At 38.5% G+C, this 26,190-nt stretch overlaps 1 protein-coding gene and 1 pseudogene across 2 annotated transcripts in view; both read right to left on the bottom strand.

Moving 5' to 3' along the window:
* Positions 1 to 23,075, bottom strand: part of PAPSS1 (3'-phosphoadenosine 5'-phosphosulfate synthase 1) — an 80,356-nt gene extending 57,281 nt beyond the window's left edge. Inside the window, exons 1-5 of one of the 2 annotated variants that reach the window (XM_039848890.1) lie at positions 22,922 to 23,075; positions 14,346 to 14,460; positions 9,883 to 10,118; positions 6,357 to 6,495; positions 2,481 to 2,599 (exon numbers count right to left, since the gene is read on the bottom strand). In XM_039848890.1, coding sequence (XP_039704824.1) covers positions 2,481 to 2,599; positions 6,357 to 6,495; positions 9,883 to 10,118; positions 14,346 to 14,460; positions 22,922 to 22,981 — 669 coding nt within the window. In that variant the 5' untranslated portion in view covers positions 22,982 to 23,075. Of the gene's footprint in view, positions 1 to 2,480; positions 2,600 to 6,356; positions 6,496 to 9,882; positions 10,119 to 14,345; positions 14,461 to 22,561; positions 22,581 to 22,921 lie in introns of those variants that run through there. The other variant, XM_039848891.1, reaches the window with a different exon arrangement.
* On the bottom strand, positions 20,312 to 20,430 carry LOC120591416 (uncharacterized; annotated as a pseudogene).
* Positions 23,076 to 26,190: the final 3,115 nt, after the last annotated feature.

Consider the following 26,190-nt stretch of genomic DNA (forward strand, 5'->3'; position numbering starts at 1 on the left):
GGTGGGTGTCACGGAAACCTTCAATTTGCAGTTGGCTGGGCAGCAATATAGGTAGCCTGAGCACCCTATTTGTAAATGACATCTGAAGTAGAGGTAGTCTTATGAGTCAGCCTTTAACCTGCAGCGTCTGAGCTAACTTTGGAAAGTCAGTGTCAGAAGTGAATTAAATTGTTAGACACCCAGTTGGTGTCCAAGAATCAGAGAATTGGTTGGAGTGAGAAAAAACTCTCAAAAGTCTAACTGAACCTGAAGAAGAAATAAAATTTAATTGGCTTGAATGTTTTAGAAATGAAGTTTCCATTATATATGGCATAGTAACCCAAGCCACTCATTTACTACTTAGGTTTGGGTTTTAGGACCTAAGTAAATCATAATTCACCTGGCAAAATGTGTGCCAGCTTTCCAAAGTAAATTAGGTGACCGAACACTTTTTTTATTTCACTACATAGGACGAACATTTCACATTAACCAAGGACAGGCATGGCAGTTTATCTCTTTACATAATAAACATTCTTTCCAGCTCAAGCAGTGTTGTCTTTGATCTGCTGTGAAGTATTTTAAAAGTATTCTAAAAATATCATCCTTCTAAGTTCAAAGAAATGCCCATTCCTCTCAATTTCTTAATCTCAAATACATTTAGGGAACAAACAGCCAAAGAATGTGAAAGAAAGCTAAAGAAAAGATTCATATTTCAGAAATAAACTATAAATTGAAAGAATCTAGATACTAGGAAAGGCAGTATAGTAGAAAAAGCAGGATATGGACTACAGAATCTAGCAGCCTTTGTTCAAATCCCATTCTACCTGACTGAACTACCCTGGTACAAACAACTTCTCCTCCCTGAATGTTTCCTTATCAGTAAAATGAGAATAATTACAACTACTTCCCAGAATTGTAATACAAATTAAACACAATCGTGCTACTCAAGTGCCTAACACACGGTCTTGTCCATGGTAAGAGTTCAATTAAGAGGAGTCGCTGTTGATGGTTTCCATGCCTGTCAACGGCATTTGCTTCTCGCACACACAATTATATTCTTCCATATAACGTTGGGTAATGAAGAACCTCTAATCTTCATATCCCCATTCAAAACACACACTATTAAAGCTATGTAAATTTGGTTATTATTCCAAATAATGAAATCCAAATAAATGTGTGAGATATAGTTTATAGTATCATACTCAAGCTTAATTTATTAACCTTCATGAAATTTATTAACGTCACGAAAGATGGTAACATAAGAGGAAGCTGGGTAGAGTATATATGGGAATTCTCTGTACCATATTTAGACCTACAGAATTGCAAAATTTTCTCAAAATAAAATTTCTTAAAAAATCACTTGCCTCCCACACACATACAAAAAAAGCCTCTATAGAATGCAATTGTAAGTAAGACCCAAGGAAGTGGTTAGGAATTGAAGGAAAGAAAGAAGGAGGGAGAGACCTACAGTACCCATCACACATCAAGTTTACCAATCGCTTACAAGTGTCTCAACTATCTGGAATCATCCGTAGTCCGTAAAATGACTTCAGAGATTCATGACAACCCTAAAATTATATACAAGTATCTATGAGTATTTTTCTGAAGTTCTGTAAAAACTTAAGAATCGCTCATTAGATATAAAAAATAATTTAACAGAAAATGAAATTATGTACAACTTTCTAACACTGATATGACAAACTTAAGTAAAAAAAGATAAGTTCAATGTACAAAAAATGCAAAGAAAAATACAAACTAAATAAAAAGAAAAATACTAGAAACATAGTTTCAATGAAACAACATAGAATATCTATGAATTTCACACAAATTTATTTTTAAAACTGTAAATAACCTCAACAGAAAAAAGCAGAGTAAGAAGACAACTGGCCAAAAATGAAACAGATTCTGCAATAGAATTATCACATAAGAGGAAACGCAGCTAATCTATAAAATAAACTTTCTTGAGCCCATTATAGAGCTAAGGTCCTAAAGCAGTAATGTGAACTACTTCCAAAGAGCGACATGTCCCACCGAGAAAAGACAAGACACATGAACTATTCTCTTTATTAGAGCATGGGAGGAAGAGGAGGCTGCAATAAAGGCGGAAAAGAAGAAACAGCTAAAATGTATTTATTAGTTCTTGTATTATCACAGTGAAAATCTGGGCACTCTCTAAATGTCTAGGAAAAGTGAACTACCTTATGGACATTAACTTAAAAAAATATATATAATAATGCCAAGTCGTATAACTGAATAATCAAGGCTGAATTTTCTCTATTAGGTACTTGTGCAGTAAAATTACTCAAGCCTCCTGAGGTTTACACTGATGGGCTATTTCATATGTTGTACATATACGGTGCCCTCTACAACACTTAGCACAGCGGCATACACATACAGAAAACTGTTACCACATAGAGACTCTAAAATACAGATGTTCCTTCGTATTACCACTTTTTTTTTTTTTAGAAAGGATGGTAACTCCCTCTTTCACCGTCTCGTACCCGTTCCTGGAGAAGTTCCACCACTTGCTGGACACAGTCATTTACATCACAGGAGTCTGTTTTCAGCACCAATTCTGGGGCCTCTGGTTTTTCATATTCAGAATCGATCCCAGTGAAACCTATAAAAGGTACCATGTCATAAAGGAAGGTGAAAATTAAAAATAAATTTGGTTTGTTTCTTCGGTGTAAGTCTCTGCTATGTTGAAGTTAATATTTATACTGTCCCCTCTAAGGTATAGGTTTAAAGTATTGAAGCTTCTTTCTTGGGAAAAGATTTCTAATTAAACTTTTGTTTCTGCTTTAAACACATACAGTTGACTCTCATTATCCACAGTTGTGTTCAATAAAGTTGTTGCAAACACAAAATTAGTGGACACTAAACCACTGCTCATAGGAGAAATATGAGGTTAGGTTCCTGTGAGCCTCTGGCAACAAAACTTTTGTCAACTGATTAATATATAACTGTTTTATGTGTTTTTCTGTCTAAAACACAATATTTAATATATATCGTTAAGATAGAACTCATGGCCAACAGCACTTTATGCCTGAAGGAATAAAGCACATCTAACATATGTATTTCTCCATAAGGCATATCGCAGTCTTCCTGTACTTGGGAACACCAAACCACAATTCAGCACTATGCCCAGGGGCCACTGTAAACAGCAAAATCATCAATAAAAGCACAAAAAATGCAAAACCCATGGCATTAAATAAGCCATAAAAAGGACGCTTTTTTATAGTGTGACAGGTAAAACACAAAGGCCAAGTGTCACCTTGTTCAACTTCAATTAGGAGCATGTGCTCTGGGTGACTAAATTTTTTGCTATTCTGCCTGTATCCAAAAGTGACTGCCAATGCACTGCAAGTATTCACATGGGGGTTACAAATAAATTTTAGTGAGTAAGCCTTTTTGCAAATACAGAATCTTCAATTAATGAGGATCAACTATATTTCTATCACCTTTTTTTCTTTTAAATGAAGATATAGAAATTAACACCAAGTGATCCAGAGCATCTCATTTCTCCACAGGAATACAGGACATAGTACCTAAGCCCTGGATATAAAACCAAAATTGACAAGGTTTTTTCCTCTCGATGCAAAAACTGAAACCAAGTCAATCTGTCCATTATATTCACAAGGATTATCCACAGCTACATTTAAGATTTAAGCTCTGCAGGCTTCTTCTGCTACCAGATTAAGTGTTCAAGGAAGACAAATTAACAAATACTAGCTTAAGCAAAACACAAATCAGAAGGCAATCCTATTATATCACAAATATATTCCAGAATCAATTTAGATGTTAACAACTACTTAGATTTTCCCTATTTTATATGTGCTACCATGTAACTGCCAAGAAAAGAAAGAATACATATTTCCCCAGAATGGGCTGGCTGAGCTAAAATGTTATTTCTGCCTTACACTTCTGACACCACCCCACACACAAGTTTTCAAGGCCTGTCTACCTGGCAACACTTGGGTCACCCTTGGGTTAGAATGGTAAATATGAAATTAAAATCATTACTATTAAGAGTTACAGTTCTCAAAAGAGTTCTAAAATCTACACTACAAGTCAATAGCCCTTATTTCATTTATTTTCTATTTCATATTTCTAAGTATCACATAAAGTCCTGAATCCAAGAAAAAATTTCTGCATTATCAATATTCCCAAAAGTATTTAGTGGTGAGTCACACCACTGGGGAAACATAATTCTGGTTAAAACACCAGTTCTTAAGCTCTGATTCTCAAATGTAGCTAAACACTGAATCACAGGGTCCTACTCCCATGAAATTCTAACTTCACTGGTCTAGGAATAGCCTTGGCACTGGACTTTTAGAAGTTCCCCCAAATGATGCTAAAGTACAACAAAGCTTGACAATCACCGTGCTAGAAAACTTGTCTAAACATTTTAAAAGTCAAGGAATTCTCTTCCTAGCTAATTTATCCCACAAATGGTTATAATACATGAACACTGTAAGAAAAACATTTACATTTACGTAGATAATAACTACATGAGCAGTATTCATGAATAATCTAGGTATTAGAATGGCTGACACAGGGATACATTTATAGTTTAGTAAATGCTACATAAAGGCCTATAAAAGCTTGAGGTATGCTGAATGTATGCAATTTCATCTGTCCTTGAATGATTACAACCACGGCTCAGAAACAGCATTGAAAGAGAACCTTCTAAGTGCCATGTGACAAGTAAATAATTTTTAAAAACAACTCTATAGTCAGGAACTCTAGCACCACAGCAAACTTAAAATAAATGTGTGTACATACACATATATATATATTTTAACCTGAGGAACATTTTATCGATGTCTACTCAGAGGAAATTATTCAAGTAACGCATGGAAAACTAAACTAATACAAACACACTCCCAAATAAAGGATGCAAACTATAAATGACTCAAGGTATTTTGGATGTATTATCCATCTTTGCGTCCCTAGCACCAAACATATACCTTGCAAATAAAAAGCGCTGATAAATGTGTATTGGGCATTCAATTTCCACTCCCCCTTCTAATCCATCCAACAAGCATTGATTATGTGTGTGCCAAGAGTTATGCTTTGGGCCACAAACTGTGCTAAATTCTAATGATATGAAAATGTTCAAGGCATGGTCCCTGCCCACAAGTAACTTACTCCAGCCAGGCAGACAAATCTACCTCCCTCACCGATCCAGCTTTGTAAAAACAACAAAACCACGTACAATTAAAATAAGTAAAAGATTTAGACTTCCTGAACACATCATTTTGCTTCTCTTTGCTAAATCTCTATTACCAAATATTGCAGCAAAAATTAGCCAGCAGCAGAGAAAAGGTGATATAGAAGTTAAAGGGCTAAACTGGTTTGCCTCCTGCTATCATAAATTATTCAGGTCAGGCAACCTGTTCTTTCTGAGTCAAGAAAGTGACAGCTTAATGGGTAAAACTGTGTCTCCATAGTGGCACGACTAGATGTCAGCCTTGTCCAAGGAACCAGTTGGGCAGGTGGAACTTGGCGCAACCCCTAAAGCCTTCCCAGGTCCAAATACAGAAGAGCACAGAGTAACAAGCATTTTCCTTCCCATTCCACCTTTTCTGGGCCAGAGACTGAATGCCAAAATCTTTAATTCACAAAACTCCTGGGGCTCCTATGATCGTCCCAGGCTATCGCACTCCCTGTTGGGAAGGCAAACAAGTTACCGCACAAATCACTGATTCCCAAACAAGGTTGACTAAGTAATCTATCTTTGATTTTTTTAACATTGGCATGATCTCTAATTCTGTTAATAGAGCAGGACTAATGTCAAAGGATGGCTACAAGATAAATAATATGATTGGTATCAAAGGCCAGAGCAGAAAGCCTCCTTCTTTGTCCAAATATTCTTTAGTTGAAACTCTGGGAACATACCATAAAACTTAAAAAGCAAGGCGTTTATATTTTGATAGAATCGCTCTAATTCAACAAGTGCACACAAAATGAATAAGGGACAAAACACTATGATATAAATAAGAATAAAACATTGTCCTTGCTCTCAAGATGCTTATAATTCAGGCATTTTTCCCATTGGCTATGAAATTTCCTACATTAGGACTCGAACAAAGAGAGCCGAAGTGGCAGCAGCTAGCCACTGATGTCCCATCTATTACTAGGCACCTAATTATATCAAGTAAGTTTCCACCAGCCTGCAAAGTCCTAACCCTCTAAAATTATTTTGGAAGTAGGATTCCAATCTGATCAGCGATACTCACTCTGTGTATAAAGTGCCAGGTATTGCTGCTAGGCCTGAGAGCTACAACAGCGTAATAAGAAAAAGATTAACAGTCTCAGATAAGGTAAGATAAAATAGCTAAGAGAAACCAGGAGGAAAAAAAAACATTACTTACCCTTAATTTCTCCAGCCCGTGCTTTTTTATAGAGCCCTTTGACATCCCTCTGTTCACAAACATGCAGCGGAGCATCAACAAACACCTCAAAAAATGGGAGACTTGCGCCCTCATGGATTTGTCTTGCATTGTTGCGATCCTTAGGAAGAGGACAGGTACAGAAACAGTAAAAAGTGCTTACAGAAATCAAAGGTATGACATGAATATCAAGGATGAGTGAAAATGCTTTCTAGCTGAGTCAGTGGAAAATATATTAGATAGAATTTAACTTATAGTTCTAAAATATAAACAAAAAATATTCCAAGAAATTTTTACATTAACACACATTCTTCATAACAATTTTAATAGGTATAGTATTCTTTAAATTCAAGATATTGGGAGAATTAAAGGAAGGAAAATAGTAGATGACTCATAAAAACTTTCACTTAAATTTTATTAAGTAAAAGAGCCCAGTTCCAATGCAGGTGTCATAAGGCCTCGCCCTAATAACCTTGAACCTCAGCCTGAGTGGGCAAGAAAGCAAGTCCGCTTCATACCAGGTCCGCTCAGAAACCTGAGGCTAGTTTATTCACGTGACTGATACAAACCCCTGCAGCCACTTATCTCTAGCATTCCCACAATGACTTTTCTACAGACTCCTAACCCCCAACTCTCTGGTAATCACCTTCATGACTCAGTCTAAACACTCCTCGCCCTGCCCTCTGGAATAGCTACCTTTGTAAGGCAACCTCTTCTTTCTGGTCTTAACTAAAACCAAGTTCTCTCCTGAGGACCATGTATTCATCTTGCCATTCTCAAGTGCAAGTTCCATGGTCATACTCTAAATGTTATGGCAGTGCCAACATTTTCAAAGCCAGCCTTTGCAGCTTCCGCCATTCTACTCCCATTCAAACATTCACCTCCTTTCTTATGGTCCCTCTGACATACCATGCCAATTTCCACTCTCACCTGATGACCATACTTCTATTTCAAAAAGAAAACCTCCAGGCACAAATGCTCTCAATCTCCTCTCTACCACAGAAATATATCCATATCCACATCTCCAACCATCTTTATTTCCCTCCTCCTGCTCCTCGTCCTTTCAAAGATACCAAATCCCCTTCCCTCTAAATGACCTTGCTTACCCATGATCCCTACCTCATCTGAAACCTTCAGTCTCTCCCCTCTCCACTGGCTTCTGCTCTGGCAACAAACATTAGTCACTCTCATCCATTAAAAACAAATGAACGAATCATACAAAATCTCTTTAATCAAGGGTACTTTTCAGTCTTTAAGTTACGGGACATTTTGCTGCTTTTCACACAACTAAGCCTATGCGTTCTTCTGATGTCACTCCCTGATCCTTCCTATGCAGGTTCCCCAGGCTCTCAGACTGTTAACTACCCCTGGGGCAAAATCCTGCACAGTCCAGAGCTCATCATCAGACCTCTGCAAATCGCTCTAGTTTCATCACCCCTCATGCTCACCCTGCATAGCAGTTCTACCAAACTACCTAGAGTCCTCAATAGACCAACGCTTTCACATTTCCATGCTCCTCTGTCTGAAATAGCTTTCTCCCTCCAGTCTAACTGGTATACCCTGATTCATCCTTCATGACTCATTTCAAGCAGCACCTCCTCTGTGAAACTTCCTTTTATATACATTTTCCTAATCACTTGCCTCAGGATATTATAACCATTCACATCTGTGTGCTCCCACCAGACTACCTACCAACTCCTTAGGAATAGGAACAATCAGGTTTATTTTAGAACCGAGATGCTCAAGTTCAGTGGCGACACAGAAAAATGCATATATCCTATATTATATAATTCAATCCAAATAGTATCACGGACTCCGATATGTCCGAAGCATAGTCTGAACCTCATTCTTAGTGCTCTCTGAGAGGAGATCAACAAAAGTTTTGCTTCACACTATGGAAACAGGGGGCCAAAGAGCAGATCAGCATATGTGTTCAAACACCAGGTCTCAGATGACAGCTCTCCAAATTGGTGTTACTTTCTTCTTTTCCAGCAGTTGCAAAGATTCCCAGAAGGTACAAGAATATCACTGTTATTTATATCTATGAAAACCTGTTTATATCCAAGGATTCAGAAACTCTAAATGTCTCTCATTCTTAGACACCTCATTATTAATATACTTTAAACTGATGTAGTGACACAGACTCCAACATTTAAGGAAAATGAATAATAGCTACTCCTCACAGAATTTTTTAGGACTCCTGCAGTGGTTTAATTAAGTGAACCTGCAGGATTAACACTAAATCTAATACTTACCTATAATTTTTATAGCTCAAATTTCTTTTTTTTTTTTTGAAGATTCAGTCACCATCCAAATTTGCTTATGACACAGTACGAGAATTGTGCTATTATTTATTAATACTGAATACTTATTACACACCGGGCCACTGTGCTGAGAGCTCTGAATGCATGGCTTACCCAATCCTCAGAGCAGCGTTATGAGGCAGACATTATCTGAGCTTGGGAAAATTAAGTGAACTGGCCAAGGGTATAACTAATTGGCAGATCTGAGACTTCAGCCCACTGTGTCTGACTCCAAAGCCCTTGCCCTTAACCACTAAGCTAACTTGCCTGTTCTTTGCTATATGGGCTTCCTAAAGGACTATGCTATCATTTAACAAACATTAAATATCTACTGTGCTCTTGGAGCAGGGTTTGGCATCAAGATTACAAAGGCAAATAAGACATAGTCCCAGCCCTCAAGGAGTAACAAAGCATGGCAGGCAAGAGCATGGGTTCCAGGGACACTGTCTGGGTGCAAATCTTTGCTTTATTACGTACAATGTGCAGCCTTGGGTAATTTACTCCTGTTTCCTCACCTCTACCTTCCTTGTTGGGTGATGAGAACTAAATGAGTTAATTCACATAAAAGCACTTTTTAAAAGTTACCAATATAAAGTAACTGTTTACTAGATGTCAGCTGCTAATATCCTATTATTTTTACTATACTGCTGCTATTATTACCACCACCAACTAATGAACTGGTGTATATAACAAAACAATGTATTAAGGTACAATATCAAGGACACCAAAGACAGGTACCCAGCAAAGGCTGAGGAGGTAGGGAAGGTACTCAGGAGGGGGAGTTTTCAGAGAAATACAAAAAAGTGAACAGGTGCTGCTATGATCTCTGAAATAAGAAAAAGAGTGTGTGAGAGATGAAACTCAAGAATTTTGAGCAAAGAAGCCACAGTAGGACACATGTTAAGAAACTTAAGATTTTCCCTGGTGTCTGATATCTATTGAGTATTTTCTAAAAACTTATTGAATTAAAAAGCTGGCTTGAAATAATTTGGCCATTGGCTTAAGGTCAACAACCCTGGTTACAGTTCGGGGAGACGCGGGGTTACAGCAGGTTTTATCAAAAATGAATTTACTCAGAAAGTCACAGCGCAAAAATGTTGGAGGTTAATAATTTTAATTTGTATTTCACCTCAAAGCACACTCTAATGCTTAAACTATTTGTTTTGCCTGATACCATATTCTCAATAAATGCAAAAGCTACATACCTGAGTATAAGGTGATATGAAACTCGTGATGCACACTAAGCCAGCATCTGCAAACAGCTTAGCAACTTCTGCAATGCGTCGAACATTCTCTTCTCTGTCTTCTGGACTAAAGCCAAGATTTTTATTGAGACCTTGACGAATGTTGTCACCATCCAAAGTATAGCATGGAATACCATGGCAAACCAAGTACTCCTCCAAAGCCATGCTCACCGTGGTCTTCCCCGCTCCAGATAAGCCTAAAATTAAAGAGTCCATACAGATTCCATATATAAAGTTAGAAGGATAACTAGTAATGAACAATTTTAATACAGGCTTAATTATATTATTTTTAGCAGTCTCTCAATAACAATCTTACAAATATTTCTCTATAAGTTTTACCTCTAAGCTAGAAAAACATCTATAGTTTAAATATAATAAGGATTTATGTTTTTAGTAACTCCTATCTATGCTCAAAGGTTTCCTAGAAAACACTGATGAACTTCAAAGGGCTTAACCAATTTTAATATAAGGTTGAATAGATATTTTGTCTTCTTGTTACCAGTATTCTAATGCTTCATGCCAATTTTAAAACAAAGTTATATGCCCAAATTACTTCTGACAAGAGCATAAAAAGGACAAAAGTGAAATATTAGAAAGTTACTTCTATATCTCAGGATCATCACCTCTCATAAAGTATCTGGGAATCCAATTTATGATAGCATTAACCTTAAAAGAAATATCCTCACTTCAACTCACTTTCCTCTACCAGTGATGTTAATTCACTAAACAACAAGAAGGAACAGAGAAGGCAAGAGCACATTTATGTATTAATACTTGCCACCTTGGTGAATGTGTAATTACAGAATTCATAACCAAGGTAGTTATGACGCAAGAGACAAAATATTGAAGTCTAATGTACTGATGCTCTTGAAAGAAGTCATGGCAGTAAAGAAGGCTACCTGAAAAAAATACAAAACAGGATACGCTGAGAGGATCAATATAGTGTTGCTTTACACATTAAAAATTTATATTAATATGAGTATAGCAGATTATATATTCCAGTGATGGCCACAATAGACATTTCCCTTCCTGCAAGCTCTTCTACAATGTGATGATGCTGCCATCAGATCAGGAAGTATTGCCTAATTCCCTGCCCTTGAATCTAGGCTGGCCTTAGGACCCACTTGTGGCCAAAAGAGTACAGTAAAAATGACAATGTGTGACCTCTAAGGCTAGATCAGAAAAGGCTATGCAGCTTCTCTTTGGACACTTAATTTGAGATAAGCCAGCTATATTTAATACCCAGAGGTCACAAGTAGGTATTCCAGTCAATAGCCTCAGGCAGCTAAACTCCCAGCTGACAAGCATCATCAACTGAGTGAGTCACTGCAGACAAGGAGCCCAGCTGAGGCCTCAGATGACTGCAGCCCACACAAGCATGACTACAACCAAGCAAGACTTAAGTGAAAACTGCTTCGCTGAACCGTTTTGTATTCCTTACCCACAAAATGGTAAACAAATTAAATGGTTGTTTTATACCAGTAGGTTCTGGGTAATTTGTTAAGACAGCAATAATACCAAAAGAGATGGAGGCTGGGGAAGAGCAGCTTGTTCTTTTTTTTTCTATTTTTGTTGTTTTTAACTACCAGTCGAGCAACAAGTATCAGAAAGAAAAAAAAAAAAAAACTGAAACCTGAAAATTTAAACTTGTTATACAACGAAGACAACCTAAATTACAATAAAAGTGTCTATTTATACACACATATATATATATTTTAATGTACACATGTTATTTGAAACAGTAAGAATTGACACTCCTGAAAATTGAATTACTGACACAGAAGGTTTCACTAATATGATTACAGTGAACATGGACAAAAATATAAAGAAATTAAAGCAGTCAGAGAAAATCGATAGATAATAAAAGACAGCCCCAAACTAAGATTTGATATACCCGAAGAAAAGAAACCAATTATACAGGGATGAATAGTGTCCTCCTAAAATTCATGTCTACATGGAACCTCAGACTATGAAACAGGGTGTTTGTGGATGTAATTAGTTAAATTAAAATGAGGTCACACAGGATTAGGGTGGATCCTAAATCCAATGACGGAGGTACTTATAAGGTAGCCGCATGAGGGCACAGAGAGAAGGTGGTGGGAATACAGGCAGAGATTAAAGTGATGCATCTCAAAGGATTGCCAGCAACCTCCACAAGCAAGGAGCGAAGAATGGAACACGTTCTCCCTCAGAGTGCAGAAAAGGCAGCAACCCTGCTGACACCTTGACCTCAGACTTCTAGCCTCCAGAACTGTGAGGGAACAAATTTTTGTCTGAAGCCACCCAATTTGCAGTGATTTGGTTCAGCAGTCCTAGGATACTAATATACTAACCAAAGTAAAAATACAAAACAAGAAAACTTATCTAAATAAAATATGAGAAAAAGCAAACTATGATCCAGGAGAATGCAAGCCACTTAATACCTTGAAAGATCCTGGTTAAGTTACCGAATTGCAAGAAAAAGAAATCTTGACTTCCATTTCCAACATCAAAAAAAAAAAAAAGATCAATGAAGCCTATAGATTCAACAACTAACAAGTCTGATCCAGTGAACACATAGATTACTGCACACATCAGAAAAAACTACATTCTTTTCAAATACACATTTGTGAAAACCGAATATACACAGGAGCATAAAGCAAGTACCAAAAATCTGATACAGTATTTATAAGCATCCTCAGTGGTAAAATAAAAGGAATATACCATGTTCAAGAAAAGGAGTACCCAATATCCAATGTTCTAAAGATCAATTTTTCCCCAAATTAACCTTTTCATATAATGTGATTCCAAATTAAATCCCAACAGGCTTTTGGGGGAACTGTTAAACTAATTAAAACATTTATACAATAATGCAAAGAGGCAAAAAAGAAAAGTATTCTTATTTCTGATGAAGAATAAGGTAAAAGGACGTATTCCACTGGATTTCAAGACTCACAGAAAAAAAATAAAGACAGTGTGGTAATAATAGAGGAACCGACACAGAGGCCAGTGGAACAGATCAGAGAGCCCAGGAACAAATCTACACGAGTGGAAACTTGATATATGACAGCTGGCACTGCAGATCAGAGACAAAGGATACCTCATTAATATATGCTCTTGGGACAAATGATTACCCATATGGAAAAAAAGAAAATGGATCCCTCCTTCACACCACACATAAAAGTCAACTGCAGATGGACAAAGGGCCTAAATAAGAAAGGCAAAACTTCTAACAGAAAATATAGGAAAAGAAATAATTCTTCAGGCATCCAGATGAACAAGGAAAGCTCCTAAAGAGAAGGTAAAAAATCAGATTACTCTCACACTTGTTCACAACATGTAATACCAGGAGACAATGGAGAAATGTCTTAAGAATTCCAGACAAAGAGAGAATGAAACAAATATATATATTTTACCCAGACAAGCTGTCATAATAGACAGACATTCTGGAAAATAAAAACTCAGGGAATTCAGAACTCAACAGAAAACCATCTTACCAAAACTACTTAACAATGAAACACAGACAAAGCTTGACTCAAAGAGCTCATGAGGAGGCATGCCATAATAAAAGAGCTGATAGTAAGGGAAGTATTCAATCAATTTACTTATAGAACTTGAATACAAACAATTATAGAAATTTAAGATTTGAGAACAGAATGTTGTGTTACAAAACTGGACAATGTAAAAGTAACAATTTAACAACAATCTACTTAAGAATGAGATGAGAAGACTGATGTGCTGTCTTCTTTCATTTAAAAGGAAACGGACCTGTCTAACATTGAAACCAAAATAGAAATGTTTTTAACATTTTAACAGTCGGCAAATATTGTAAGGATTGGTAGTACCTAGTATTACCAAAGACAATGGAAAATGGACCCTCTTCCCACATTATTGGTGGGAGAGTAAATAGGTTTAAATTTTAAGTAGGCAATTTGGTGAAACGTAACTAAATTTTAAATACAATTCCTAGAAGTAAAAGAATCCATCACTTTTAAATCTACCTCCAAAATCTGCATGAATATACCCTCTCCCCAGCCTGCTACGACTAAGCCCAAAGAGAGACTCTGGGAAAATCAACACAAGAACCAATGAGAGACAAAAGCTGAATGATAAAAATGGATTATCTTTATCACTCACTCCTTCTCTCCATATAATTTACATTATTAGTTTCATGAAGGTAGAATCTAGGTCTTATATTCATGCAAAAGTCTATAGAATATAATGCAGTTATCAACTAGAAGGCAGTTTTCATATACATTCTGGTTTTTACAAAGAACACAATTACCAAAAGGAAATACGTTGTTATTAAGCAACTTTGTCAGTTACACGTTATGACACTCCAGATACAAGAACTAAGCTCAAAATTTAAACATGCTTACTCCTATTCCAAGGTTGTCTACAACGCTGCTTTTGAAATATACTGGTTTATCGTTCTCTGACTATACCTGTCAGCCAAACTGTGCAACCACGAAAGCCACCTCTGGTCCCCACCACCTGACCTCTCTTGTTTCTGCTGACATGATGAGCTTGATAGGTGACATTAGTTGCTCTCTGCATCCCCTGGAAAAGGGAAGAGGGAGAAGAATTCTCATTCACTTGAATCTTTTAAAGGTAAATACATATTCCTTGTAAACAGGTAGTCACTACCCTATGTAACATGCCAAAGCAAGGAAAAAGATCAAAAGTAACAAGTAGCTTTTTTTTTTAGAGTATCTGGCAGTGTTTAGTGCTTTACATTCACAATTAATTTAATCCTTACAGACACCCAAGGACACAGAAATTCTTATGACAGTGATTTTACAGATGAAGATGCGAAACCTGAGAAAAGTTAAATAACTTGTCCAAGCTCCCAAAACTAGTAAGTAGTGGACTGCAGAGCCCAGTCCTCTTTCTCACTCATCCATTCGTCCAGTCATTCATGCAACCAGTATTTACTGAGGCCCTACTAGTGCACCTAGTGAACAAAACAGGGTCCCCTCTCTCACTGAGCTTACATTCTACTGGGGGAGACAAACCAGTAAAAGTTATTATAATAGCAGATTGACTGTAGTACACTGTAGAAAAACAAACCAGGGTAAGATAGGAAAGAGAGACGGGGGATGAGCACCTCTTTAGATAAGAAAGGCCTCTGAGAGGGTGGCATTAGAGCAGACTCTTAATTGAAGTGTGGAAGGGATGTCTTCGGGTATCATGACCATGCATAATGAAAAAAAGTGGAACACATTGGTTATTATTTATGGTTATTCCACACATACACACAAAAAAGTAGAATGCAATTGTCATTCTCCCAAATTTTCTTCTTCTTAAACAAACAGGGCAAAAGATTACATAGGCCTCAAAGGATTTGAATAGACATTTCTCCAAAGAAAAAATACAAATGGCAAATAAGTGCATTAAAAGATGTTCAACATCATTAGCAAATTGAAACCACAATGGGACACCACTACGCACACACTAGAATGGCTATAATCACAAAGACAGACAATACAAGTGCTGGTGAGGGTAGGAATGGGAATCCTCATACATGCGCTCGCGGGAATGTAAAATAGTACAGCCACTTTGGAAAACAGCAGTTCCACAAAATGTTAAACACAAAGTTACCATATGATCAAACAACTCCACTCTTAGATACATACTCACAAGAAATGAAAACATGTCCACACAAACCTGTACACATATGTTCACAGCAGCATTATTCATAAATGACAAAAAGTGGCCATCAATTAATAATCGGATAAATTAAGTATAAACAAAATTGTTTGATATAGTCACACAATGGAATATTATTTAGCAATAGAAAAGAATGATACAAGTATTGATGTGTGCTACAACGTGGATGAACTTCAAAAACATATGCTAAGTGAAAGTCAGTCACAAAGACCACATATTTTGTAATTCCATTTACATGAACTGTCCAAAACAGGCAAATAAATCTACGGAGATAGAAAATAGATTAGTGGTTGCCTCAGGCTGGGAGGTTGGGAGAAGAGGGAAGTGGGCAGTGAGTGCTAACCAGTACAAGGGTCTTTTGGGGGGTGACTAATATGCTCTAAAACTGATTGTGGTGACTCCGAATATACTAAAAATCACTTAATTGTATAGATTTAAAGCTGGTGAACTGAATGCCATATAAATTATATCTCAATAAAGCTGTTTTCCTAAAAACAAATGAATTATATAGCCTCCATTTTCTCTTCCTATAGAGCAAAAACATAATTTAGGTTCTCTGCAACAAGTTATAGCTTTATAAAATAGGTAAGTGTCAGCATTCTTTTGATAGGATATTTGTAGTCGATATTGCTTGTAGCTCTTATTTTTCAAGACAGTTTTATTCATCATTCAAAAAAATATTTACAGAATGCACACTACATGCTTGACATTCTTCCAGGTGCTGAGGAAACAGAAACGAGTAATACCAAAAAAAACACTGTCCTCACGGAGCTTATCGAGTCCTCATTCCTAGCGCAGTGGTTCTCACAGGGCAGTTCCCTCCCCAGCAATCTCAGCATCTGCCGGGAACCGTAGATGTGCAAATTCCCAAGTCCTCTCCCAGGCCTACTAAGTCAGAAACCGGGCTGGGGCCCAGCAATCTGAGTTTTAAAGCCCTCCAAGTGATTCTGATGCAAGTTCAAGTTGAGAACCAAAGGACTAAAGGGAGAGACGAGGAAAAAGAACACCAAGATAAATCAGTAAATTATATAATTTAAACAGGACTAAGTTTCAAAGAGGGAAAAAGGTAAATAAAGCAAAAACTGTGAAGAGATAGCAGAGGAGTGATGTTTAGACCGGGTAGCCAGCAAAGCGTTCATCAAAAGGAGGACATTTAAGACCTTTGATGATCCCTGGGGGAAGCATCCTCCAGTGGGACCATCAAGCACAAAAGGGAAAAGTGACTAGGGAATGCAGAATGACTGCGGGCAGCTTGAAGGACACCTGTGAAGTCAACAATCTTAAATTTACAGCTACATCAGTCACCATGACTGTGTTTTCTGCAGCCATACGTTGAGACATGGAACAGTCGGAGACAAATCCACTCGGGGCTGTGGTTTGGCCCAGAGGTCTTCAAAATGGGGAACAAACACCTTTGTAGGTATGTAAGCATGGACTTGGTAAAGGAATGCATTTCCATCCAGCTCTTCAACTTCCAGAGTTAGTCTTTTCTACAGGAGTCTGCGGAGAAGGTGCCAAAGGGTCACAATCTCTTTTCATACCTCCCCCTTCACAATCCTCCCAGTGCACAGGAGAAAGGCATCTCTACCCATGAGAGTCTTACTACACTGCCCTCGAGTAGAAATCCTCCGAAGCCAAAGGCACAGCTGGGCAATTCTTTTAATAGGCACGCCACACAAGCCATCCCCCATCCCACTAATTGTCTCATTTACAGATGTATTTCCAATAAAATTGTGCTTTTACATGTTCAATAATCGCTTATGAAAATTATATGGGTCCCCTGATCTATTTCTTTTCAATAAGCCCATGAAGCAAACATTAACTATCCAGCTCTGCATTTCCAATATCTTAAAAACAAAACAAAACAAAACAAAACAAAAACAGGGTTTCAAACACAGACATCTGCATCCCTTGAGAAGCAGATGCACCTCGTCCCTGAGATTCCCAGCCAGGCTGCCTGGGGAGAAGGAAGCTGCCTCTGAAAACGGGAAATGAGAGTGGCAGCAAGCGGGGTGCTGTACCAGTTCCTTTCCTACACCTGCAGAACTGGTTTGACTTGGTCATTTTGTTCAGGCATTTTTTTCCAAGCTACTTTGCATTTGTGCAAGAAGAAACCTGTATCTGATTAATTTTAATTCATTTTAGCCCTATAACATGTCTTCTGATTTTCTTAGTAACTTGAGTAGAATGTATAAAAATTATCTGAAAGCTATAAACTGCTAAGGATATGGCCGAGAGAAAATATAGACAAGCAGAGATCATCTGTTTTAATCACTAGAAAAGAATGCTTCCTCGGGGTTTCTTGCTTCCTACATGTAAAAAAATTCTGGCAGCAAATGTGGCAGTCTGGGTATGAGGACGCTTATTGTTTATGTATGTTTAATATTTTTCAAATAAAAAATAAACTTTAAAAAAAGGATTTTGCCACATTCACCCTCCACCCAGTTTTTCAGAGTAAATCAAGGAGCACTTTTTAAAACTACTGCAAATGCAAGGGGAAGGGCCCGAACTTTGTAAGTATCTAAAAGGCCACCTCCACATGCAATCTTCTTGTTCCCCTCCTCCTTTCTCTTCCTTTTCCACCCACTCTAGACAAATCCTTCCTATAATTCTGCAGGGAAAACATGAGTGTCTCACGAAGGACCAAGGATGAGTTAGTATTTCCTCCTGACTCGGCATTCCTGTCTGTATTCGGTGGCCTGGTTACATGTCACAGTCCCTGTAACATTCACTGCCCATATCATTTGTTTGTTATTTATGGACTGTTTTATACCTTTTCCACAAGGCCCATCCTCTCATGCCTAGCGAGTGCTCACTAAAAGTTAAATACAACTCAAATGTCCATTAACTGATGAATGAATAAGAGGTGTTATATCTACATGATGGAATACTATCTGACTATATAAAGGGATGAATTATTGATATGTGCTACTACATGGGTTAAGCTTGAAAAATTATGCTAAGTGAAAGAAAACACACAGAAAAGGCCATATACCGGTTCCATCTATAGGAAAATCTAGAAGAAGGAAATCCAGAGACACAAAGTGTTGTCAGGGCCTGGAGGTAGGGAAGCTGGAAGTTAAGGAAAGACTGCTAGTGGGTACAGGGTTTCTGTTGGGGGGTGATGAAAATGTTCTAAAATTAGATATTAGTTATAGTTGCACAACTCTGTGAATATACTAAAAAAAAAACCTGAATTGTACACTTAACACAAAAAAAGATAAAGACAAAGGGAAGAGATGCAACCTAGAGAGAAAACAAGAAAGGAGCCTGAATAATGGCTGTGTTCATTTAAAGTTAGGACATGGACTTCTATAAAATAATGTCTAATTGTTCCACTATATTTACTCAGTTAAAACTTATTTGGTAAAGAACTGTGTCCTTAGGGAAGGGTATTTCACTAAAATGGTTACCACCTAGATGAACACCAAAAAGCAACATTATTCTCTTCATTCGAACTAATTATTTAGTAAAGCACTTTTAAAACAATTCAAGGTTGGAGTTTTGTTGTTGGTTTGCTATGGATAATTGATCCATCTCAGAGCAAAAGATGGTAACCTCCAGGGTGGTAGAAGAGATCAATTGAATTTTATTTTAAATTACTACTTTTGCATTTCAGATTTACATAAATTTCCCCCTTTTTCTTACTCAAAGCCAAGAGTAGAACAGGGTTTCTCAACTTAGGCATTAATGACTTTTTGGCCCAGGGTTTCTCAACTTAGGCATTAAGGATTTTTTGGCCTAGTGCTGTCCCATGCACTAGGATGTTTAGCAGCATTCCTGGCCTCTACCCACTAGATGCCAGAAGCACCACCCCACCACACGCACACATATGTAACCAAAAAATATCTCCAGATATTGCCAAATGCCCCCTGGGGCCGGGGGGGAGTAGCAAAATTTTACCTGGTTGAGAACCACTGGAATAGAGAACTACTCAACATTCAGTGTAACAGAGCCAGCCTGGGAAAGCTTGTTTCACATATCAAATTTAGAGAAACAATTATGCTAAGGGGAGGCTAACAGTGCCGAGTACCCTGCCAGAAGCCAGGGTTGCAGAATTGCCTGAAACCACAACGGTAGCCACTATCTCTCAAAATTTCCTTGCCCTGGGACGAAAGTAACAATTGGACCTGCCCCGTCCAATAAAATGTCATACTGAGATGATGAATATGTTCTAGACTATGCTGTCCACTACAGTGGCTACTAGCTACATGAGGCAATATAGCATTGGAAATGTGGCTAGTGAAACTAAGGAACAGAATTTATTATATTTAATCTTATCTAAATTCAAGTTGCCACAGGCGGCTAGTGGATATCAGATTGGACAATGCAGTTCTAGACCTTGCTATCATTCTCATTATTATTATTATTATTATTATTATCAACATTAAGAGTATGTTCTTGGTAAAAAGCCAGCTTTTCTTCTTTTGGGGGCAATTATTCCAGCAGCAAATCCCTGGCTTCTAGGAAGATCAATGCCTGCCCCTGACTACAGCCAGGCCAATGTTCTGAGAAATGAATATTTTGGTCTCTTGCTTGGCTTTCGATATGCTGTGTCCTGCATTTCTGCATTCTTGTTTCTCTGTTGTTGTTGGTTTTGTTTTGTTTTGTTTGTACCACCACAGTCTTCCCAAAAATACTCTACGAAAGGCATCTAACAGTATAAGAGACAAATTGTTCAGAAAAGGTAGAAGGGAAAATTATCTCATTCATTTATTTGTTTGCCTTTTTTTTTTTTTACCACCTACAGCACCTGGTCTTCCTAGGTGGTCTCCCATCCAAGTACTAACCAGGCCTGACCCTGCTTAGCTTCCGAGATCAGACGGTATCAGACACGGTCAGGGTGGCATGGCTGTAGACTTTGTTTGCTTTTTAATTAACTCTCTCCAGGCAAAATATAATTTCCTTGAAAGCAGAACCCTTTTCTGTTTCTTACCACTGCATCCCCAGCACCTGGAACAAAGACATGTGGCAGACAAATCTATTTAATAGACTTCTATGTAACAGACTTCAAATCTATTATAGGCATACCTCAGAGATACTGCAGGTTTGGTTCCAGATCACCGCAATAAAGTGAATATTTACTGCAGTAAGGTGAATCGCACAAATTTTTGGTTTCCCAGTGCACATATAAATTATGTTTACACTATACTGTAGTCTAATAAGTAATAGCATTATATCTAAAAATAACAATGTATATACCTTAATTTAAAAATACTTTATTGATAAAAATGGTAACTTTCACAAAATCCGGCCTTAATCTTTTTGCTGGAGGAGGGTCTTGCCTCACTGTTCATGAAAACACAGTATCTGCAAAGGACAATAAAATGAGGTATGCCTGTAATTGACTTAAACCTCACTATAACCCTATCTGTTCTCCAAGGCTACCACATCTGGGCTCTACAAATGTCTAATTTCTTCAACAGACAGGTCTTCCTGGACCACCAATTTTATCATTAAAGGTGCACGGGTTCTTCACACTTGTGCCTATCTGTTGATTTATGTATATGTAAGAGGGAAATGTGGTAGGTGTTCCCTACTGTGACAAAGAAAGACTTACGAAGCCCAGAAAATTAAAAATTCTGGCCTCATCAAGAACCTCTCACAGAATCAAGTCTGAACTCTGCAGGCAAACATTACCAGTTGCCTTACCCCATCTTACGTAATTTTATCTTCACTCTTCAACAAAACCTCTCCAGAGTAATTAAACTCTTAGTTGGTCCTGGAATAAAAAATACTTCTTATTTTCAACACTTATTCACACATTTCCCCTATGCCTCTGAAATCTGAGCACATTTCCCTCAGTAAACCCTCCCCGGAATACCCAGGCTAAATTAATCTCTCCTCTAGACTGCGAAAAAAATTTGTCTTATACTATTCATTGTGGTCTTAATGATAAACTCATCACTTGACAAATGCCACTTGCCCCAAACAGGCCATGAGCAACCAGAATGCAAGCATCAAGACTCTCATTTTTACATCTTTTCCATGTCTCCATAAAGAATATGCACTTATTTGGCAAATGGAATAGTAAATAAATGAGCAATGGATGGTGTAACTGAAATTACCTTTACATACCCTAATTTAGTCCACCTTGTTTCTCTAAACAGGAAATACTCAAGGTAACAGGATCAATATCAATAGTTCCGGGGCAGTGACTTCACTGCACTTTCAAATTCATTATCTTCTTTACTCCTCAAAATAACCCTGTGAAGTACACCCTCTTACACCCTTCTTAAGTCAGCTGAGGTTTAAAGAAGTAAAGTGATTTTCCTCAGGATCACAGTCAGAAATGGCAAAGGTGGAACCAGAGATCAGGCGATTAGTCTTGTGCTCTTTCCAATGTTCTAATTCACCTTTATTTCCTTCCCCTGTCACCTAAGAGTTAACTGAAAGGAAAAAAGAATCAGGTGAGAACCCTTGACAACAGATATGGTAAATTAATGACTGCAAATGAATATTTGCCTGAAATAGCTTCTATTTTTTTTCTTTGACTCACCAAGGGTAATGATTTGAAAGGCTGCATTTAAACCTCATGATTTTGTTGTTGTACCACATGAAATAAAAATGTCCTTTCCAGACTGTCAGTTTGGACATCACCTCCCCAGATCTTACCCCGATGGGAACTTATGATCTCAGCTTCAGGTTATTTCTTATTAAAGAATAATTAAGGAAGGAAGCAACCTAAATGAAATCACACCACTTGACCATCAAAGCCAAAGGGCAGTCGATGAAAAACGTTATAAACCATTAGTCTTTCCACACCTTACTGTCTCTGGGAATCAAGTCTTAAAACTCCATGTTATTTATTAGATATTCCAACTTAACACTGAGCCACAAAGAACCTCAGTTCAGAGCAGTCTCAACTCATGAATGGCCACATTGTTGGGTACTCTCCCTTCACACTGAAACTCAGAAATGGAAAGACTTGGAGACGGACCCAAACCTGAGCTAAATGCAATGGCAGAGCCAAGAAAAACCAGCAACACACCGAAGGCGCCCGCCTCCGCCTCCTTTGCAGACCTTAACGCCACTCCAGGGATGCGTGCAGCTCCTCCGTGGGGGGTGGTGGGGGTGGAGAGAGACAGATTTCAGAGCCGCCAGTTCACTCCAGACCTCATCGGACCTAGGAAGGGAGCCTTCTTCTCATTGACGGTGGATCGGACCGCACGCACGGCCCAGATCCCAGCCGTGCCACTCCGCCCTGCACCACCACCACAGCTGGGTGGCGCCGCGGCTTCGGGTACCCATCCCTGGCGCTCCAAAGAGGATGCAGTGGAGCAGGGAGGAAGGCAGCGGCTCCGGAACCAGCTGCTGCCGGAGGCTCCTAGCCTCCTCTGCCCCCACTCACCCAGTTCTGCGCCTTATTGCTCAGCTTGACTTTCTTGCACAGGCTCCCGGGGACCTCCATTGCTGCAGAGCGCGGGCGGTTACCCGGGTTCTCAGCGCCTGGAGGGCAGGAGATGGGGCGGGGCCGGCGGGGGCGGGGCGGGGGCGGGGCCGCCTCGCGTCGGGGCCGGTGCGCGCAGACGTGCGCACGCGCTCGAGCGTGCGACTCCGACTGCGGTCTTGTCTGGCGAGCTTCCGAAACGGGTCCAGAGCAGGGGTATGTGGGGTGGGGCGAAGCGGCAGGCGGGAACTGGACGAGCTGTGGGCGCGGCTTTCAGCGCCCACGTCGCTCCTTCCTCCTGATTCTAAGGAAGGGACGTGACCTGGGAAGATAATAGTGGAACGCCAGGCCTCTCTTGGTCATCCGACTTGCGTTGCGCATGCGTAGTGGCTGGCCCCGAGTTTCAGGCCACGTAAGAAGGGCGGGGAAGTTTCCTGGCTCTTGGCTCTTCGCGCCAATTCTCTTCGGGAGAAGATATTGAGATGGATTCCTTCCCTTCTGGCTTTTTCTGCATAAATCCGGCCACCAGTAGCGTGTCTGCCTAATACATGCCCATGTTATCCTGGCCACATTGAAAAATTGATTTTCTCCAGCCTTGCAAAGGAAAGAATTGATTTACCAAACAACTCATTTTTCACGTTCTTCGCTTTAAAATTCTGCCCAGCGGATCATTTGTTTAAAAATTCAGTGCCCCATCGCTGGATCAATGATTATCTGGTCTGGTCTTAGTGGTTATTTGCAAAACGCCTCTCCCTATAATAATGGAGAAAATAAAATGGAATAAGAATGGCTAAGAGTCACTTAAAACAGGCCACTAAGGAAATGGGGCCTATGCACATCTTGTCCCTCAGTTCTTAGAGCTCCTATTAAGTCACTAATGTTAAACTCAGCTCAATGCTGAACCATAAACATCCTAGAATAACAACTGCTTCAGAGAAATAAATGGACTTTGCTACCTTCCTTGTAATCTTCATCTCCCTCATTTGCGCATTGGAACTAACCAATCCCTGTTAATTTAGCCAGCCATTTGCGTGGAAGAATTACATAATGATTTTTGCCTTTATAAACTCTTGCCTGCCTTTGTTCTCTCCAGAGCACAGTTTGATTGCTACCTGAACCTGAGTCTCAGAGAGCAATCCTTTTGCTCACATGCTTTTTGTTCTTTATTACAGGCTGGACCTCTTTGGTTAACACTCATTTGGAGACCTCTTTTAATATCAGATTTCCATCCAGTACTTCTGACTGTTTAGGCTGGAAGGGGGCCCCTATATTATTAGAGCCTCAGGAAAGCCTTAGAGGGTTGATATGCAGCTTAAGAAGGCGGCTGGTTACCACAGAGTTGAATGCCCACCTGTGGAGGACATTTTCAAATTCACCTAATTATTCCAGGGCTAGTTCATAAGAGGATGAGCTGGGGATATGAGGCAGCTTCCTCCACAAGTTACCTCCTTTCCCATCTCCATTACTCTGAACCCTTCTCCACAGCTTACCCCTGGCTCCGAGATAGTTGTTTGAAGCTCTGCTCCTCCATTACCCAACACACTCTCCTCTCATTATGCATACTGATCTCTAAGACCTGAGGTTGCTGCATCTTGATAGCAATTCCATCCCCTGTTTATTTACCAGACTGCTATTGTCTTAAATTAGGCCTTTCACCTATCCATCCTGAATCACAGCTAAGCTTCTTAACGTCCACCTGTGCAGCTGCTGTCTACACACCTGCCACTCACAACATTCTTGCACTTCTGTCAGAGTGCTATTTCTAAAGTATAAATTCAGTCTTGTTATTAGACCAATTAAAATCTCAGTGTTTCCCTATAGCTTTTTCTAAAGGATGCTTAACTAGGAATCTGGATATAGAATTGAATCTCAGTATAATTACAAACTTTACCAATAACAGGAATGAGCTATGAAGAGGATTCCAAGCTTCAGATGAAAACACAGCGCCACATTGGGCATCAGCCTTTTCTCCATGGTTCTTGTCAGAGGGAAATGGCACTTAGATATCACAATCTGGACTCTAGGAGTGCTCATTGCTTGTGAATTGCTCCATATTTCTAAGCTTTTTCAGTAAAAGATTATTTTTAAGGTAAATTATAAGTTTACATTGATATTATAAATTCAAATTCATGATTTCAGACATGGGTCATGCAAATTAGCTTGAAACATATTGTCAAACCAGAAAAAGGAAATTATCCAAAAGTACTAGGATTATGTTAAAAGGACTCTAAAGCCAACTTGAAGAAGCTTTTCCATGTTGAATATGGCAACATTAGAGCATTTAGGGGCAATAACTAAAAGACATTAAAACAAATATGTTTAAATCTAGGTTTTCATAATAATGATAATCTAGAGAGAACTCATTCTCACCCTTGGAGGATGTTAGTGAACCAACTCATTATTTTGAAAACTGATAAAGGGAAATGATTAAGCACTTATTCTGCACTCTCTGCACTAACTGCATTCAGGTAATGAAGTTGGTGAGGGGAAGTTTCTCTTTGTACAGCTAACCAGAGGGAAAGATATATCACCATTTTATACCTTCTAATGAAATAATGGATAAAAACAATCATCCTCAGTGGCTGCTAAAATAAAAATAAAGAACATCAGAACTTTTTTGCTTCCTGTTGAAGTAGTAATGCCAAAAAATAATAATGAAATCTGATTCTAATCAAGCCTTCAGGTCTAATTATCAGTTTATAGTTAATAAAAAGGAAAGAGGAAAATGTAAAATCACCACAAGTGCAATTAGCCCAATTCAAACTGGAAACTCTAGATCATAAATGACCTGATTTTGCAATAATTTAATTATGTGAAAAATGAGGATGAACTAAAGATAGCAAGAAATCTTAAAAGAAATATCAAGCAGTTGAAATATGTGGAATTGATTTGAACACTGATTCAAATAAAATGTTTAACTGTGGCAATAGAAAAAATTTGAAGTCACTGGATTCTTGATATTTAAGTCTTGCTTTTTTTGGTGTGATAATAGCATTGTTGGTATATTTTTTAAAGGAACGAATTTAGAGATACATACTAAAAGATTTGTCAATGAAATAGCATGGCATGAAACAAAATGGGGCTCTTGGAAATTAAAAACAAGACAGTAGGAATGAAAGAAAAAGTGAAGATATCTTCCAGATTTTGCAGAGCAAAAATCCCCAGAAATGAAAAATTGAGGTGTTTTTAAAAAAAAAAAAAAAATTCCAGGAAACACAACATCCAAATAT

This window comes from Pteropus medius, unplaced genomic scaffold (genome assembly GCF_902729225.1).
Source record: "Pteropus medius unplaced genomic scaffold, Ma_sr-lr_union100, whole genome shotgun sequence".
NCBI lineage: Eukaryota > Metazoa > Chordata > Mammalia > Chiroptera > Pteropodidae > Pteropus > Pteropus medius.